We start from the raw sequence: 15,470 nt of genomic DNA on the forward strand, positions 1-15,470 counted from the left end.
ATATAAAATACAGGAAAGGGCACATTTAAAAATAAATACATCTATTTTTGGAGCATGATACAGCATGACAAATTCAGGAAGGTGGATTACAACAGGTGAGGCAACTGGTGGCAAAGTAGACTGCGAGGCTTAGAATGAGGAAGACCCAAGTTCAAATTCAGTCATATGCTTACTAGATGGGTGACTGATTCTAAGTAAATCACTTAACCTCTGTTTATCTTAGTTTCTTCCTTCTCAAATGAGGGGATTAGACTCTATGGCTTCTAATATCCTTTCTGACTCTTAAGTCTTTGATTCTTTGTTATTAGATTTTTGTAATTTTTATTTACTTTGGTATTTATTGTCCCAGTTATACATGAAAAAAAAATTTAACAATCATTTTGCAAAATTTTGAATTCCAAATTCTCTCCTTCCTCCTGCTTCTTCTCCCTCCTTGATCCTTTGTTAAGTACAATGTGGAGATGACATAGACACTAATTGGAGAAAGAAAATCAGGTATATGAAAATAATTTGATGTAATCAGAATGAGAAGAAAAAAAATGCTCTGGCAAATATGATCATGATGAGCAGATGCATTTAACAACGACACCAACTGGCTGACAAAAGTGACCACTACAAATGTCATATTTAAAATCAAGTCAGAAGTCTGAGAGATAAAGTAACATAACTCCCCCTCCCCCCAAACACACACATCAAAATCAGTGACTCTAAGCAGCAGGAGCCAGAGTACTAACACACAGAAAAACTATTCAGATGAACAAAGCAATTTTGTCTGCAGGAGTGCTGCATCAAGAACCAACTGCCTGGCATAATTCCCAGGCACTCAGATATTGTAGCAAAGGTAAAAACACTAAGCAAAAGAACAAGGAAACAGCTGAAATATACAATTAAATGGCAAAAACAGAGACTAGATGAGGACCTAAAATAGCTGGATAAAACAGGGGAAACAAGCTTGATCAGCAGAAGATTCAAAAATAAAAACTGAGGATGAATTTAGAAAGAGGCAAGTTGGGGAATGAGGGTAGGAAAATGATTCAAAAAACCCCAAAAACTTTACAAATGAAAAAAATTACATCAAAATTAAGTTTAGCTTTCTCCAGCCCCATTTTTTCTAAGAAGATAGCAGAATTTGTGCCACCTACTGGCTGTTTTTTTGTTTTGTTTGTTTGTTTGTTTTTTTCTACTTGGAATTTTAACTCATAAAAGAGCAAAAAATAAATGTCAACAGTCTCTCTCTGATGTTGGCTCTATGCTGTGAATTTCTCTAAAGGTATACAAAATATACTATGCAAAAAATCTATATACATATATATCTATTTATATCTGTTACCTATATAGATATATATATGTGTATATGTATGTGTGTATGTGTATAGATATATATGTGTGTGTGTGTGTGTGTGTGTGTGTGTGTACATATATTTCGAGAGAAACAGAGAGAAAAGGAGACAGATGCAGAAAGAGACAGAGAGAGTGGGACAGAGAAGAAGAGATACACACACATACACACAAAGAGAAAAATAGAGAAACTAGACCAGTTATTTCATTGGTATAGGAAATTCCCAAGTAAAGATACTTCAATAGGACAACCCCTTCTCTGTAATTTATAATCTTAGTTGAATAGATAATTTATACATACACCAAAAATATATACACCTGTGCTTTAAAGGAGGCTTTGGTGTATCATGCAGGTCACCACTCAAGTGGGTTCTGTGTGTCAGGCTAAATCTTGGTCAACCCCTGGGAATAAACAGCCCTCCCACATTCCTTCTTAATACAGAGCCTGGATTGTTGTTCATTTGGACATCAATGATGTCCAGTGATGAGGAGGCTATCTCAAAAAGTTCTAGCTCCCCATTATTTAATCTATTTCCCTTACATTGACATGGCCTCAGTTCAGGTTTTCATTACTTTTCACCTGGACGACCATAATAATCTACTAATTGGTTTTCCTGCTTTCTAGACTCTCCTGTCTCCACTCCATCAGTAAGCATTTATTAAGTTCCTACTGTGTGCTAGAAACATGCTAGGCACATGGGATGGATACAGATAAATGTGAAACAATCCACCTTCAATTTAGTTGGCAAAACCATCATCCTAAGGCACAAATCTAATGATGGTACCACCTTTTTTATCAGTTATCTTTTCTAAGATAAAAATCTTAATCTGATATTCAAGGCCCTCAACAATTTGACTCTATCTTTCCAGGCTCATTTCATATTATGGGGTCTACCTTCTACTTAAATTGTGTTATTAGCTGCTTTTAGAAGCTTCCCTGCATTTGCACAGGCTCTTCCTCCAGAATTCCCTCTCTTCTTACTTCTGCCTCTTAAAACTTTCATCTTTCTTCAAGACATAACTCAGATGTCACCTCCTTCATGCACCCTTCCCTGAAGCACACAGTGGCTGGTTCTCTCCCTCAAGTGACAAGGCACCTTCCCTTCTTTCCCCCTTCCTCACCTCTCTCCCACCCGGACCCTCATGCAAATTCTTTGAGAGCAGAGACAATATTGTTTTTGTACCCCATGTGCAAAGCTACAAGCCCAGTGCCTTACACAAAGTAGGCACTTCATAAAGAACTTGAAAGTCACGCAGAAATAATCATTTTTGTAGAGGGTGATCCCTCTGGAACAGGTGTGAACCTAGGTTCTGTTCCTGGATCTGTCACTTCTAGCCTCAGAATTAGATGCCTCTGGGTCATCTCATCCATCACCTTCATTTTATAGATGAGAAAGCCGAGAGATTCTGAGACTTCCCTGAGGTCACTCATGTAGCTAGTTAGTATCAGCCTCTTGAATAAAGATTTAGGGCTCTTTCCATTGAAGTACATTGCCCTCTTCTGCAAATGATGCCATTGTCTTGTATAGAAAAACCAGTGGGCAGTATGATCTAATAGGCTCTCCTGCTATAGATTTACTCAGCCAGTAATGATTTTTCCACCTTGCCGCCTACATTAGGGCTGGTTTGGGAAAGGTGTAGATTGTCTTGGGATTCTCTCTTACAGGACTGAGACATATGTCAGGGTCTGAGCTGGGGGAGCTGTTGGATCGGGTAGAAGGTGCCATCCGCGATTACTCTGAGGAACTGGTACAGCAGCTTGCCCGGCGTGATGAGCTGGAGTTTGAGAAGGAAGTGAAAAACTCCTTTATCACCGTGCTGATTGAGGTCCAGAACAAACAAAAAGAGCAGAGAGAACTGATGAAGAAGAGAAGGAAAGAGAAAGGCTTGAGCCTGCAAAGTAGCCGAATAGAAAAAGGAAACCAGATGCCCCTCAAGGTGAGTGAAAAATCCCTGCAAGGGAGAGAGATATCCGGTCCCAGAAAACATAGGGAGTTGAGCAGCATCCAGACTTCCAATAAATCTGTTATTAGCAAATATGCATTATGCATTATGGATAGAAAGAACAAAGTATAGTTCCTGACCTTAGAGGACTTCCAATCTAGTTAAAAAGATGGTGAGAAAAAATAAGATGAATAACATGTAATGTGTAATGCTCTTTACAAATGAGCTTTGAGAAAAATGAAGTTCTAAGATCTGGCATTTTTATTTAGGGGAGATCTATGCCAGGATCCTCCATCAGTATTTCTGGTCTTGGGGCAGATAATAGTCCTGATAGGGTATGAGTGCATTCATTATCAGTATTCCCTTGAGATCTCAAAGGTGGAAAGTGAACTGAAGACTGCTCAGGACCTCGACAGGATTATTTGGGTCAATGTTACCTGTCAGTGCAGGTGTATGTTGGAAGCTAAGGCCCTCCTTGTATAACAGTGGTTCTTGATTCTGTTTTCTGTCAAAGAGTCTTATTTCATCTGGCTAAATTTTATAGAAGCATTTCTTTTTCTTCTTCTTTTTCTAATGATCTTATCTTCTGGAAGATCTAAAGGAAAGAGATTCTGAAAGAGATACTCAGAGTCAGAGTACCTAGGTACCCACAGAGATTGGGGAATCTGTCTCTCTGAGGGTGCAGTAGTTATTCTTACAGCACATAGGTCTACTCAGGCTTGGTTTGTAGCCCTAGAATGATCTAGTGTCCTAGTTTATTCACTCACAGAACTACATGTAGATATATATAGTTCTTAGAATTCAGGAAGGACCCAGAAACCTTGAGGGTGGGAAGCTCCAAGACTCAGAAAAACCTTTGCCTATATAGAATCTCTTTCTTCTCTTTCCCAGCGCTTCAGCATGGAGGGGATCTCCAACATCCTGCAAACTGGTATTCGGCAGACCTTTGGCAACTCAGGAACTGATAAACAGGTATGAGCATCATCTCTAGCACCTAGATTTCTTTTCTGGCTCCAGCAGATCAACCTCATGAACAAAGGGTGAGAGCAATAGATGATTCATACATTTTCCTTCCTTTAAGAAAGAGAATATTTCTTATCAAAAACCTGATGAAAGTTACAAAGCATAGGTGTCATAACATGACGTTCAAGGTAGCTTAAGTGATTGATACACAAATAGAGTTGATTCAAAGGATCCCCATTTTCTGAGATTTAGCTTTCATATGAGACCTATTCCCTACTACATCCCTTGAAGCTTTTCCCCATGGATCCTATGGGGCTTCAACCCATACTAAATTTATTCAAAATTTCCAGAATCACAAAATAATTCTTTTTCAATTTCATTTCAGTATTTTCTTCTACTGGAGGGGACAATCTAGATCTCTTTCAATAAGAGTTACTAAGGTTACTTAGGCAGGACATAGTATTAAAAAAATAGAATAAATTCTTACTAGTCTTTTTTAAAATTAGAATACTTATCTGACTTTTTAGAAATTAGAATAACTTATTTGCCTGATTTTTAAAAAAATTCAAATAAGTTCTTATTTTTCTAAGTTTTTTAAAAATTGGAATAAGTTCTTATTTATCTACATAATGAATCCAATGGCTTCTCAAGTTTTCTACTAGTCTTTAGCTATTAATTAACTGGGAGTCCTTGAGATGCTTGTTTTGTTGCAGAGGAACCAATAAAAACCAGCAGAGGGAGCATATCCAATACTCTCACATTATTATGCATTGCTTTCCAGTCATTTTTGACAAAGAAATCATAGGCTATAGAACTTTAGACATGGAAGAAACCCTAGAAAGGATCTACCCCAATCTTCCCTTTACAGGTGAAAATCCTGAGGTTTGCAGAGGGGGAGTTGCCTGTTCAAGGTTATATGGCTAATTAGTCAGTGGCAGGGAAAATAAAAGCTGTCTGTCATACTACATTTCAAAACATAAGGAGCTACCTCTAGCCAGAAATAAAGCATTAATATTTTCTAAATGACTAAAGGTACCTGGGGAGAAATATTTTGTTTTCTAACTTAATTAAAACTATTTGATGCCTAGAATATCCATAGAACACAGTATGTACTTTGGATTCTGAGGTTCTTGGTTTTAATATCCACAGTAACATTCTAAAAGCTTTGTAAAGCCTGAACCCAAGACTTCATCTCTCCAAGTCTATTTCCTCATCTGTAAAAGAGGAGATCAGAATAGTTACATTGCTTTGCAGGGGTGTTATACCTTACAAAACTTAAAGCATTATAGAACTATTATAGAATAATTATTATTAATAAAAACAAGTCGGCATTTATCTTTTGTATTTATAGGATAGACTTCTTCTACCTCTGCCTATTGATATACAGTTTAGATGCTGTGGTTGCCTCCACCAAATTGGAGGATTAGTTGCTTCATGTGCAGTCAAAAAGACCTATGTCACTATCACTGATTAGCTGAGTACTCTGAGCAGGTCTTTTAATCTCTCAGGTCCTCAGTTTCTTCATCTGTAAAATGGGGGGGATTACATTAAGGCCCTTTTAAACTCTGAACCAATAATCACATGATCCTCTTTCATGTACATTTTTGTTTGTGTTAAAGAACTTTTACCATATACTACATTTCCCATTCAATTATAATCTCTTTAAGGACTTGCACTGTTATTTTCATGTGGAATCCTATCCAAGAGGGTATCTAGAACATAGGATAAATGGATATTGAATTTAAATAAAGTAGAGATTTTAACTATGAGTTGACCATCCATCGTCAATTGGTAGGCCCCTGAAGATAGGAGTGAAATAGTTTTTTTTTTTAATAACTTTTTATTGATAGAACTCATGCCAGGGTAATTTTTTACAACATTATCCCTTGCATTCACTTCTGTTCCGATTTTTCCCCTCCTCCCTCCACCCCCTCCCCCAGATGGCAAGCAATCCTTTATATGTTGAATAGGTTACAGTATATCCTGGATACAATATACGTGTGCAGAACCGAACAGTTTTCTTGTTGCACAGGGAGAATTGAATTCAGAAGGTATAAATAATCCGGGAAGAAAAACAAAAATGCAAGCAGTTTATATTCATCTCCCAGTGTTCTTTCTTTGGGTGTAGCTGCTTCTGCCCATCTTTGATCAATTGAAACTGAATTAGCTCTCTTTATCGAAGAGATCCAAGGAGTGAAATTGTTAAGGAGACTCCTGAAAGGGAGATCTGTCATTTTTATTACTACTAGGTTTGGGTTCAAATCTTGATTGTGATTGAATCTGTACCTGTGTGATGTTTGGCAAGTTTATAAAGTTCTCTGGGTTTCCATTTCTTCATAAAACGAAGGACCTGGGTTAAAAACAAACAAATAAACAAATAAAAAAAAAAAACAACTTAGATCCCCTTCCTCAAAGCTCTAAATATCTGATTCTTTGATCCATTTGTGAGAATACTATATTTGCAAAGTACTAGACCTTATCTAGGAAAAAAAGCATCCTGTTCCTGAAAACAAATAGTCCTGATACTAAGAGACCTTCTCAGGTCTCTTTCCTCCTGTCTAAATTCTCCTCTTCACTGTCCTTACATTTCCTTTGCAGTATCTGAATACAGTCATCCCCTATGAAAAGAAGGCCTCACCTCCATCAGTGGAAGATCTGCAGATGCTGACAAACAGTAAGCTCTTTTGTCCCTTCTTTGTGACCCCTTATTTTCAGACACTCCTAGAACTCTAGGTGAAATCCCTTGGAATCCCTGTTCATTGGTCAGAAAGTATTCCTGATAAGCTTCATCAGCCGATTTCTTGAATGGATAAAATTTAAATAATCAGAAGACCCCAAGGTTGTTTTCATCCATTGCCTATACAGAAAAAAAAGTCCTGCTTGGCGAGTCTTTCTCTACTAGTCCCTTTATTTAGACCAGAGCAATCTGTGGCTGAATTGTTTCTTAGTACCTGGAAATTCTCTCCTTTGCCAAATGTCCCTTCCTGTTACCATTTAGTTGATCCATTTCCAGCTTTCCCATCTCTCCTCCCTAAGCCCTTCCCCCCAAAAGGGCAGGGAACTCATTGTAAAGAGCTCTCTGTTCTGATGGAGGAGCTGTCCATCTGGGAAGGGGCAGAAAAAGAATAGAAAGGAAAGACTCGTTTTTAAGGAACACAGGGAAAGAAAGTGCCTTTATTTTCCTTTTCAGTAAATGGCTATGTCCTCTCTGGGTCTACTTTCAAACATTCACAAACATTCTGAGCTGCAGGAAGAAACAGTATGTCATAAACAGTCTTTTGTAGGCAAAATAGATTTATACACATCAAACATTACAACCCTCTAAAGGGCTTGGTTGGGGGTTGGGGAAGGCATGGTGTTAGCCACTAATGCCAGCTCCACTCTTTTAAGAATAGAAAAACCCAAGGCTGAGATGCTGTGACAGGCTGGGTGGATTCTGGAGAGCCCTCATCTCCCTGGCAACGGTGCACTGCAGAGAATGACACAGAGCAGGCTGCCTCCCCCATTGAGGCAGTGAGCAAAGTGGGAGGGGAGTGAGCTTTGTGATGGTTTGATACCCCAGGGCTTTCTCAGGAGGAGAGGAAGAAAAGAGGAGCTATCTCTTCAGTAGAGGAAGATGCCTGCTGGGACCTAGTGCTAAAGGTGACCAAACGTTTCCGATTATATCAGTTTGGAGACCTAAAGCAGGAGGCTCCAGTGTGAGGGAAGCTCCGATATGGAAGAAAAATAGACACATCTTCAACTGGAGAGAAATCAACAGACATCTCGTCCTTGAGAATTTGGAATTTTTATTTCAAAATACATTAATGTGTTCTTTTATAAAAAACTCTTTCTTCTGCATATGTATTCATATTTAAGAGGCAGGAGTATAAACTTATGTATGGATGTGTATACACATTTGTGCTTTTAGAAATTATTCTATTTTGGATAATCATAGAATCTGAATTGGAAAATCCTCCTTATTTAACAGGTCTAATAATATAAAGACCATTGCACAAGAACCTAGGTCAATTCTCAGTTCAGTCCAAAAAGCATACAGTAAAATCCTATTGTGTACTAGGCACTGGGAACAGGGACAAAAATTGGCTCATGTCCTTAAGTCTTATATTCGACTATAGAGAATTCCCAATTTAATATTTTTTCCACTACACGCAAGAGTATAATGGTAAATGTTTAACAGCAGACTTTCTAAAAAACAAGAAGCATTTTTAGGTTTAATCTACACTATTTACTTTTTCTCTATCACTTTTTTTTTTTTCCTGAGGCAATTGGGATTAAGTGACTTGCCCAGAGTCACACAGCTAGGAAGTGTTAAGTGTCTGAGAGCAGATTTGAACTCAGGTCTCTCTCACTTTCTTGAGTCTAGACAGTCAATAAAACAATATCTTAAACCATGATTTGTGATGCTTTCTAATTTCTGAGTGTAAATGCTCTCATTGAAAATTTAGCAATGCTCTTCCCTCTCCTACTGGTCTAACTAAGCTGGATCCAGCACTGCTTTGACTCTACCTATCAAGAGGAGCTTAATATTTATGGTTTGATCTTCATAATGACTTAAGAGAAAAGTAAAACAATTAATTACAGATAGTAATGAATAATAATTAACTTGGAATACAACATGAAATTCCTTTATTTTATGAAGTTGTATGAGTATATTTGTATTTCTAGCAAGGTCCTATGTGTTTAAATCTCCTATAGATTATAGGATCATAGATTCAGAGTTTAGATGAAATCTTAAAAACTAGTAACATAGTAGTAGCAAACTCAGACAAAAATAGATCCTTGCAGACTCTTAGAAAACAAAAAATTAACATTATTTATGTTGACTTGTAAGATAGCTGGCCCAATGGATAGAGTCCTGAGCTTAGAAACAGGAAAACTTCTCTTTCTGAATTCAAATCTGGCCTCAGATACTTATTATGTGATTCTGCCAGTCCTGTTTGCCTTAGTTCCTCATCTATAAAATGAGCTGGAGAAGAAAATGTCAAACCACTTCAATATATCTGCCAAGAAAACCCCAAATGGGGTCACAAAGAGTCAGGCATGAGTGAAATGATTCAACAACAAATGTTGTATTTTTATTTATAAATGCTTATTTACATAAATTTATATAATTCATACATATAATTTTATTACATAGATTACATTTATATATAATTAATGTTTAATTATAAACATTTCCCACTACATTTTAATCTGGGGAGTTTGATACCTCTGATCTAGGCCAATTTCCCTTTTCCTTTTACAGTGAGGAAACTGAAGCAGTTATGAAATGATATTGATTTGATGATTGTCACCCCAGTGATAACTAGCATTTATATTTGAATCAATTGTGTGGAATCCTCTCCTTTGAGTAATTTCCTATTGTGAATAAGGTCTCCTCTCTGCTATCCTCAAATCAAAGAATCAGAGGCCAAAGATTTGACACACCTGCAATGATGGTACAACTCATCTCAATTTAGAAATTTAAGATGGTCAGTTCTGACAATCATTGTTATCTAAATGGCATCTCTATATCAGTTTCAGTGGAGATCTGCTTCCTTTCTGCCATACATTCTGCAAATGCTCTCTTGACAAGCCTTCCCAGTTGACACAATTGAATAGAACACTTACCTGACAGCAGAGAGCAAAAATTATATAATAACAATAATAATATAAAAGATCCAAGTTCGACCAACTTCCTGTAAGCTCCTTAATAGATGTGGGCTTAGCTCACAAGTTCACACATGCAGTTAGCTCAAAGACCCACTTTCACTCTATTCTAGCCATTCCTGCCTCATTCTCACTTGGATATTCTCCCTTCATGACCCAAATTTCATTTTCTTCCCTTAAAATTCTGCCAAAAAAAGGAGGCTATTTATTGAAAAAAAACAAATACAGTAGTTAGGGAATAAAAGCAGAAACTTCATCATTATTTTTGTCCTCTATTTCCATCCACTTTCTGTCCCCCTCTTTGATACAGCCACTTTCCTGAAAGACTTTCTGCTATGATTTTCTTTGTTATGAAAAACTTTTAGAAGATATTTGGTTTAGTAGGATGTCTTTCTCAATCACACAATTCCCCACTTGCTAGTGTACCCCACCCAAATCACTTCGTGTTTAATGACTTTATATTTATTTTGTATTTGTGCTTTTATTATTTATATATTTATATATGTATTTGTTTTTGTCCTTAGAATGTAACCTTTTTAAGAGTTAGGATTATTTCATCTTTTTCATTTGTAACTCTAGTGTCTGCATAGTGTCTAGCTATGCTGATAGGTACTTAATAAATGCTTGCTGATTGATTAAATACTATAGAAATAAAAGTTATCAAAAACATTTAGGCTAAAAATCGATTAGGTTATAATCATCTCACTCTTGTGAGTAGTTCTCTCTCCTTAAAAGACTATGAGCAACTTGTGCAGAGGAAACCCTGTTTTCGACTTCTCTTATTATCTCATGAATCTAGCCTTATGCTAAGCAAATTTTAAATGCTTAATAATTTTAACATGCTTTTTTTAAAAAAATTGATGTCTTTTTGTATAACATTGTAATTTTCCCTTCCCAAACACTTGCCTAAGGTCCAGAGATCTATCTCATATAACAAATAGCATTTTTTTTTTGGGGGGGGGGCTGAGGCAACTGGGGTTAAGTGACTTGCCCAGGGTCACACAGCTAGAAAGTGTTAAATGTCTGAGGACAGATTTGAATTCAAGGCCTCCTGAATTCAGGGCTGGTGCTCTATCCACTGCACCACTTAGCTGCCCACAAATAGCATTTCTAAAGAAAAAGGAAAAAAGAGGGGAGGAAATCAGCTTTACTGATCAATTTATGAAAAAAAATCTGAAAATAGATACCATATATTTTTCTAACCTTTGTGGATCCCCACCCTCTGAAAAATGGAGGAGTTGGCAAAGCATCGTCTAACAATTCTTTGTTCAAACTATGATGCTTAATACTTTGGTTGAATCCCTCTGCTATTAACGAATATGAAAAAAGAATTTTAAAAATAACTTCAAGTAATTGGTCTAATCTTTGAGAATGCTTGCTGATCATATATTCAGTGATTTTGAATTTTATTCTTGTTCAGAATAACAAGATATAAGCTTGGCCTGAGTACCCAATTATTTTATTTTATTTTATTTTTGTTTAGTAGCATGGGGGGAGGAATATATTAGAATTATCAGTTTATTATCTTTGATTTGTAGTTAATATACTATTTTTTGTATAGCCTTAATTAATGTATGCATGTTATTTCATAATTCTTTTTTTTTCATTTATTTAACCTATCTCCAAATATCAACATAGTTTACATGTTTGCCATTTGGTAGTAATATGCTATTTGTGTTAATACGTTATAGGAGCAAATAGGGAGTGCAATGAATATAGAGCTGGGCCTAGAGTTAGAATGATCAGAGTTCAAATTTGGCCTCAGATACTAGTTACATAACTCTAAGGAAGTCCCTTGACCTTTTTCCCTCAGTTGCCTCAACTGTAAAATGGAGAAAATAACATCACTTACCTCACATGGTTGTTGTGAGGATCAAAGGAGAGAATATTTGTAAAGCTCTTAGCACAGTTCCTGGTTTGCAGTAGGTGATATACACACATACACCTATTCACATACACATACATATATGGATATATCTGTACCTAGATATCTCTTTCTCCTTCCCATAGTTTGCATAGCCATTCACTTGTAGTTGGCAACTTGGATTGTTTTCATTTTTTCTAGATATAAACATCATTGCTCTGGATATCATTTTGGATTTTTTTTTCCTTTTTTGGATTATTTTCCTTGGAGTGTGTTCCCCAAAATGGGTTACTGGATCAAAGGGTGCAAGCCCTTACAACTCCTGGTCCATATTGCCAGAATACCCAGTAGGAAGCTTAACCTGGGTTCCAGAGCTGTTGGGGTGTGTGTGATGGATGTTCCCTTGTACCCCAACTTTGGTTTCATCTTGCTTATTTATCTGTGCTAGAGTCCCAAGTAGATGATGGCACCCTGAGGGTCTTTGAATTTGCATTTCTGAGCCTGTACATTTTTGCATTTTAGAGCTCTATGTGAGCCACTTATTCCTATGTAAGCATTTCCGTCTCCTTTAACAGCTTAGGATAGCTGATTTGTGACAAAGGGAGCGCCTTTGAGCTTGGGTGGTTATGTACTCGGGCACTTGAGGGGTTTTCATGATCACTGGCCTGTCAGCCAGGGGTGGTTGGTCAGTTTGTTGCTCGGATAATTGGCTTTAGCACAGAAACTGCATGCCGTAAGTCAATGTCCTGCCCCATTTCTGTTTCCTCTCTCTCCTAGTTCTCTTTGCCATGAAGGAAGATAATGAGAAGGTGCCTACATTGCTGACGGACTACATTTTAAAAGGTAAGAATAATAGTTCCGTGTCACCCTCAGCAGAAGAGTCCCTCTGGGGACCCCTCATGGCTCCTGAACCTGGTCTTTGAAGCTAATCTGAGGTTTCTCTAGAACTCTGCAAGGTGAATCTATGCAGGAAGAAAAGTACTGAATAAACAGGTTTTACAGAGACAAAGCAGGTTTCTATGGGCATTCAGGCTTTTGGGGAAGTGAGAAATAGATCCCAGTCCCTCTTAATTACCAGAAGGATGCCAAATGTAGAGGAAATAAAACAAGAAACAGCTTGGGGAAACTGGACAGAGGAGGACAGACAAACTGCAAGACGGAGCGCATTCTAACTTGAAAAAAGAGGAGTGATTTTCACTATCATTTTCAAGTACATAGGAAAAAAAAAGATATAGTCGGTCACAGCAACATTGTTTCCATGGTGAGAAATGGAAAAAATTAATTTAGATTTAGGGAAAAGTTTCTGCTGCAAGGGTTGTAAGACAATGGAATAACTTTTCTGAGGTTACTGTGACATCTCTTCATAGGTTTTTATGGTCTGGAATCTTGCAAAGCTGGTTAATACTCATCCAGGGGTTAGGAGTGGTTCTAAGTTAATAGCCTATGGGACCTCTTTAGGTTCTTTTTGACTTGTAATTCACTGAAATGATAAATTCAACATTAACTCTTTTGAACTCTTGTGCTCGAATTGATTATAAAATTTGCAGGTGAGAGGCAGAATTGTGTTCCAAAAAATTAGTCACAGAATGGAATAATAGACTGAGCCTAATAAGATGAAATTTAATTACAATAAAATTGTGTTTAAATTTGGTTTAAAAAAAATCAACTTCACAAGTGCAGGAGACACACAGCAAAATAAAATTCCACATGAAAGAGGAGGAGAAAAAAATTAAGAGGAAAGGGATGGTGGATTAAACGTAAGTGAGAGTACAATGTGGGTGCTGAAAAAAATCTAAAATGATCTTAAACTGCATAAAGTGTATATAATGAGGGAAGTGACAGTCCTATTGTATTCTGTTCTGGTCAGAAAAAAAGCCAAAATAGTGTATTTAATTTGGGCACCATGTTTTAGGAAGGACATCTGCAATCTGGATAACACTGGGGATAGTGATGGGACTGAGGGAGATTATACTGTTATGTGAGAATTAGGTGAAGGAACTGAGGATGTTTCACCTGGACAGGATAAGATTCAAGGGGACATGATAGCTTCCTTTAAGTATTTGAAAGGCTGTCACAGGGAAAACTGATTAGATTTATTATGCCTGGTCCTTTAAGGTGTAACTAGGACCAATAAGAAGACATCACAGAGAGACAGGTTTCAGCTTTTATCAAGAAAATTATTAGAAGAAACTTCCTAATAATTAGAAGAATGACCCAAAGTAGCATGACATGAACCCAGAGGGTTAGGTTTTATTTCTGTACCTAAATCTAAATTCCAGGTGTCATTCATAACTAGAGGTCTTCAAACAGAGATTGGGATGTCAGAGGAAATTCCTGTTCAAAGATCTTTTAATCCACCTTATCTCCAAATTCCTTCCCAACCCCGAGATTCTGCTGTTGGGATTCAGTTCTCCTGATGGGTCAGAAGGGTAGGAGGGAGCAGAACAAGTTCTCATGGCTGGCATTTGCCAGTCTGAGCTTGAGTTGGGCAGGTTCTGATTGATCTCCTGTTCTCTTTTCCAGTGCTCTGCCCTACTTAACCTTGCCCTTCGGAGCACCCCAGCTGCAGGAGGTAGCTGGGCAAGAGAGTCATTCCACCGCAGGGACTGCATGACACCATGTAACCTCCGACATGTATTTCAATGTGTATAGCATAACCTGGATTAAACATGAGCAAACGCGGGATCCTTTGCTGTTGGCTTCTAGTCCTCGTGATCCTTGGATGCATGAATGAGGGGCAGGGCTAGTGATGTCTATTCCTCTCTGCCTGGGTCGGAGGAAGACAGATGCTTTTACCACTGACTATGTATTCTGGCTCCAGCCCTCAAAACACAGCTTACACTACAAGACTAATTTTGAAATAAATACTCATTTAATTAACCCTTGTCTCATTTATTGAAGCATGTTTCAGATTTCCCTCTTTCTTTCCCTCCCATCCATGCTAGGACTTCCATTCCAGGAAGGTCACACAGTTGGCTCCTCATCCTGGACAAAAGATACCAATGTTGTTTTTAGAAACCGGGAAAATATAATGCAGTGCTAAACATTCAGTGGGGAGATATGTGAGAGACATTGACATAGAGACAAGAGAGGAAAACACCATCTTAGGGTAGCCAGAAAATCACAAAAGCAGGGACATACGATAATATTTTGCCCCTGAGTGACATTATTGGAGAGTGGCACCCCATATTTTTCAGTACCTCATTTGGAAGGCAGGGAAAAGGGGAGGCTTATCATCTTATACCCTGATTACAAAATGGTAGTGCCATATGAAACATGCAGCACCTTCTGATTCTGTCCTTAGTTTGTCACAGGGAGTTGATAGTTTTCTGTTTGTAGAAAAAGCCAAATACACTGAGCATCCTTAGAGTACCATTCTAGAAGGCCATCCTAGAGGAGGACATTCCCTCTTCAGCAAGACTATGAGCAATCAGCTTTTTTCTTTTCCTTCCTCATAAATGATTGTTACATCTCCCCCAAAGTGCAGATCCCCAGCCCTTCCTAGCTGCCCTGGGTCACCTCTAGAGAAGTAGTTTCCTCAGCATTGTTTCCTTCCTGTAGGCTGCCTCTCTCTCCTTCTTGCAATCCTAAAACTTCAGTCTCTTGGCTTCTATTTGCCCCATACAACTTCTACCAGGATAGGACACTGCTAGAAGGAAGGACTGGCCAGGTGTGTCCTATGTTCTTGCTGGAAATGCAGATCTGACTT

General features: G+C 37.8%; 1 protein-coding gene across 4 annotated transcripts in view; it reads left to right on the plus strand.

The window, feature by feature from the left end:
- The window catches only part of FEZ1 (fasciculation and elongation protein zeta 1), an 85,263-nt gene extending 70,622 nt beyond the window's left edge, over window positions 1–14,641 (plus strand). For all 4 annotated transcript variants that reach the window (XM_051986750.1, XM_051986752.1, XM_051986751.1 and 1 more), the window contains 5 exons: window positions 3,005–3,276; window positions 4,174–4,254; window positions 6,844–6,919; window positions 12,539–12,604; window positions 14,285–14,641. In XM_051986750.1, the coding sequence (XP_051842710.1) occupies window positions 3,005–3,276; window positions 4,174–4,254; window positions 6,844–6,919; window positions 12,539–12,604; window positions 14,285–14,301 (512 nt within the window). In that variant the 3' untranslated portion in view covers window positions 14,302–14,641. The remainder of the gene's footprint in view (window positions 1–3,004; window positions 3,277–4,173; window positions 4,255–6,843; window positions 6,920–12,538; window positions 12,605–14,284) is intronic.
- Window positions 14,642–15,470: the final 829 nt, after the last annotated feature.

This window comes from Antechinus flavipes, chromosome 3 (assembly GCF_016432865.1).
Source record: "Antechinus flavipes isolate AdamAnt ecotype Samford, QLD, Australia chromosome 3, AdamAnt_v2, whole genome shotgun sequence".
In the NCBI taxonomy this organism is placed as follows: Eukaryota; Metazoa; Chordata; class Mammalia; order Dasyuromorphia; family Dasyuridae; genus Antechinus; species Antechinus flavipes.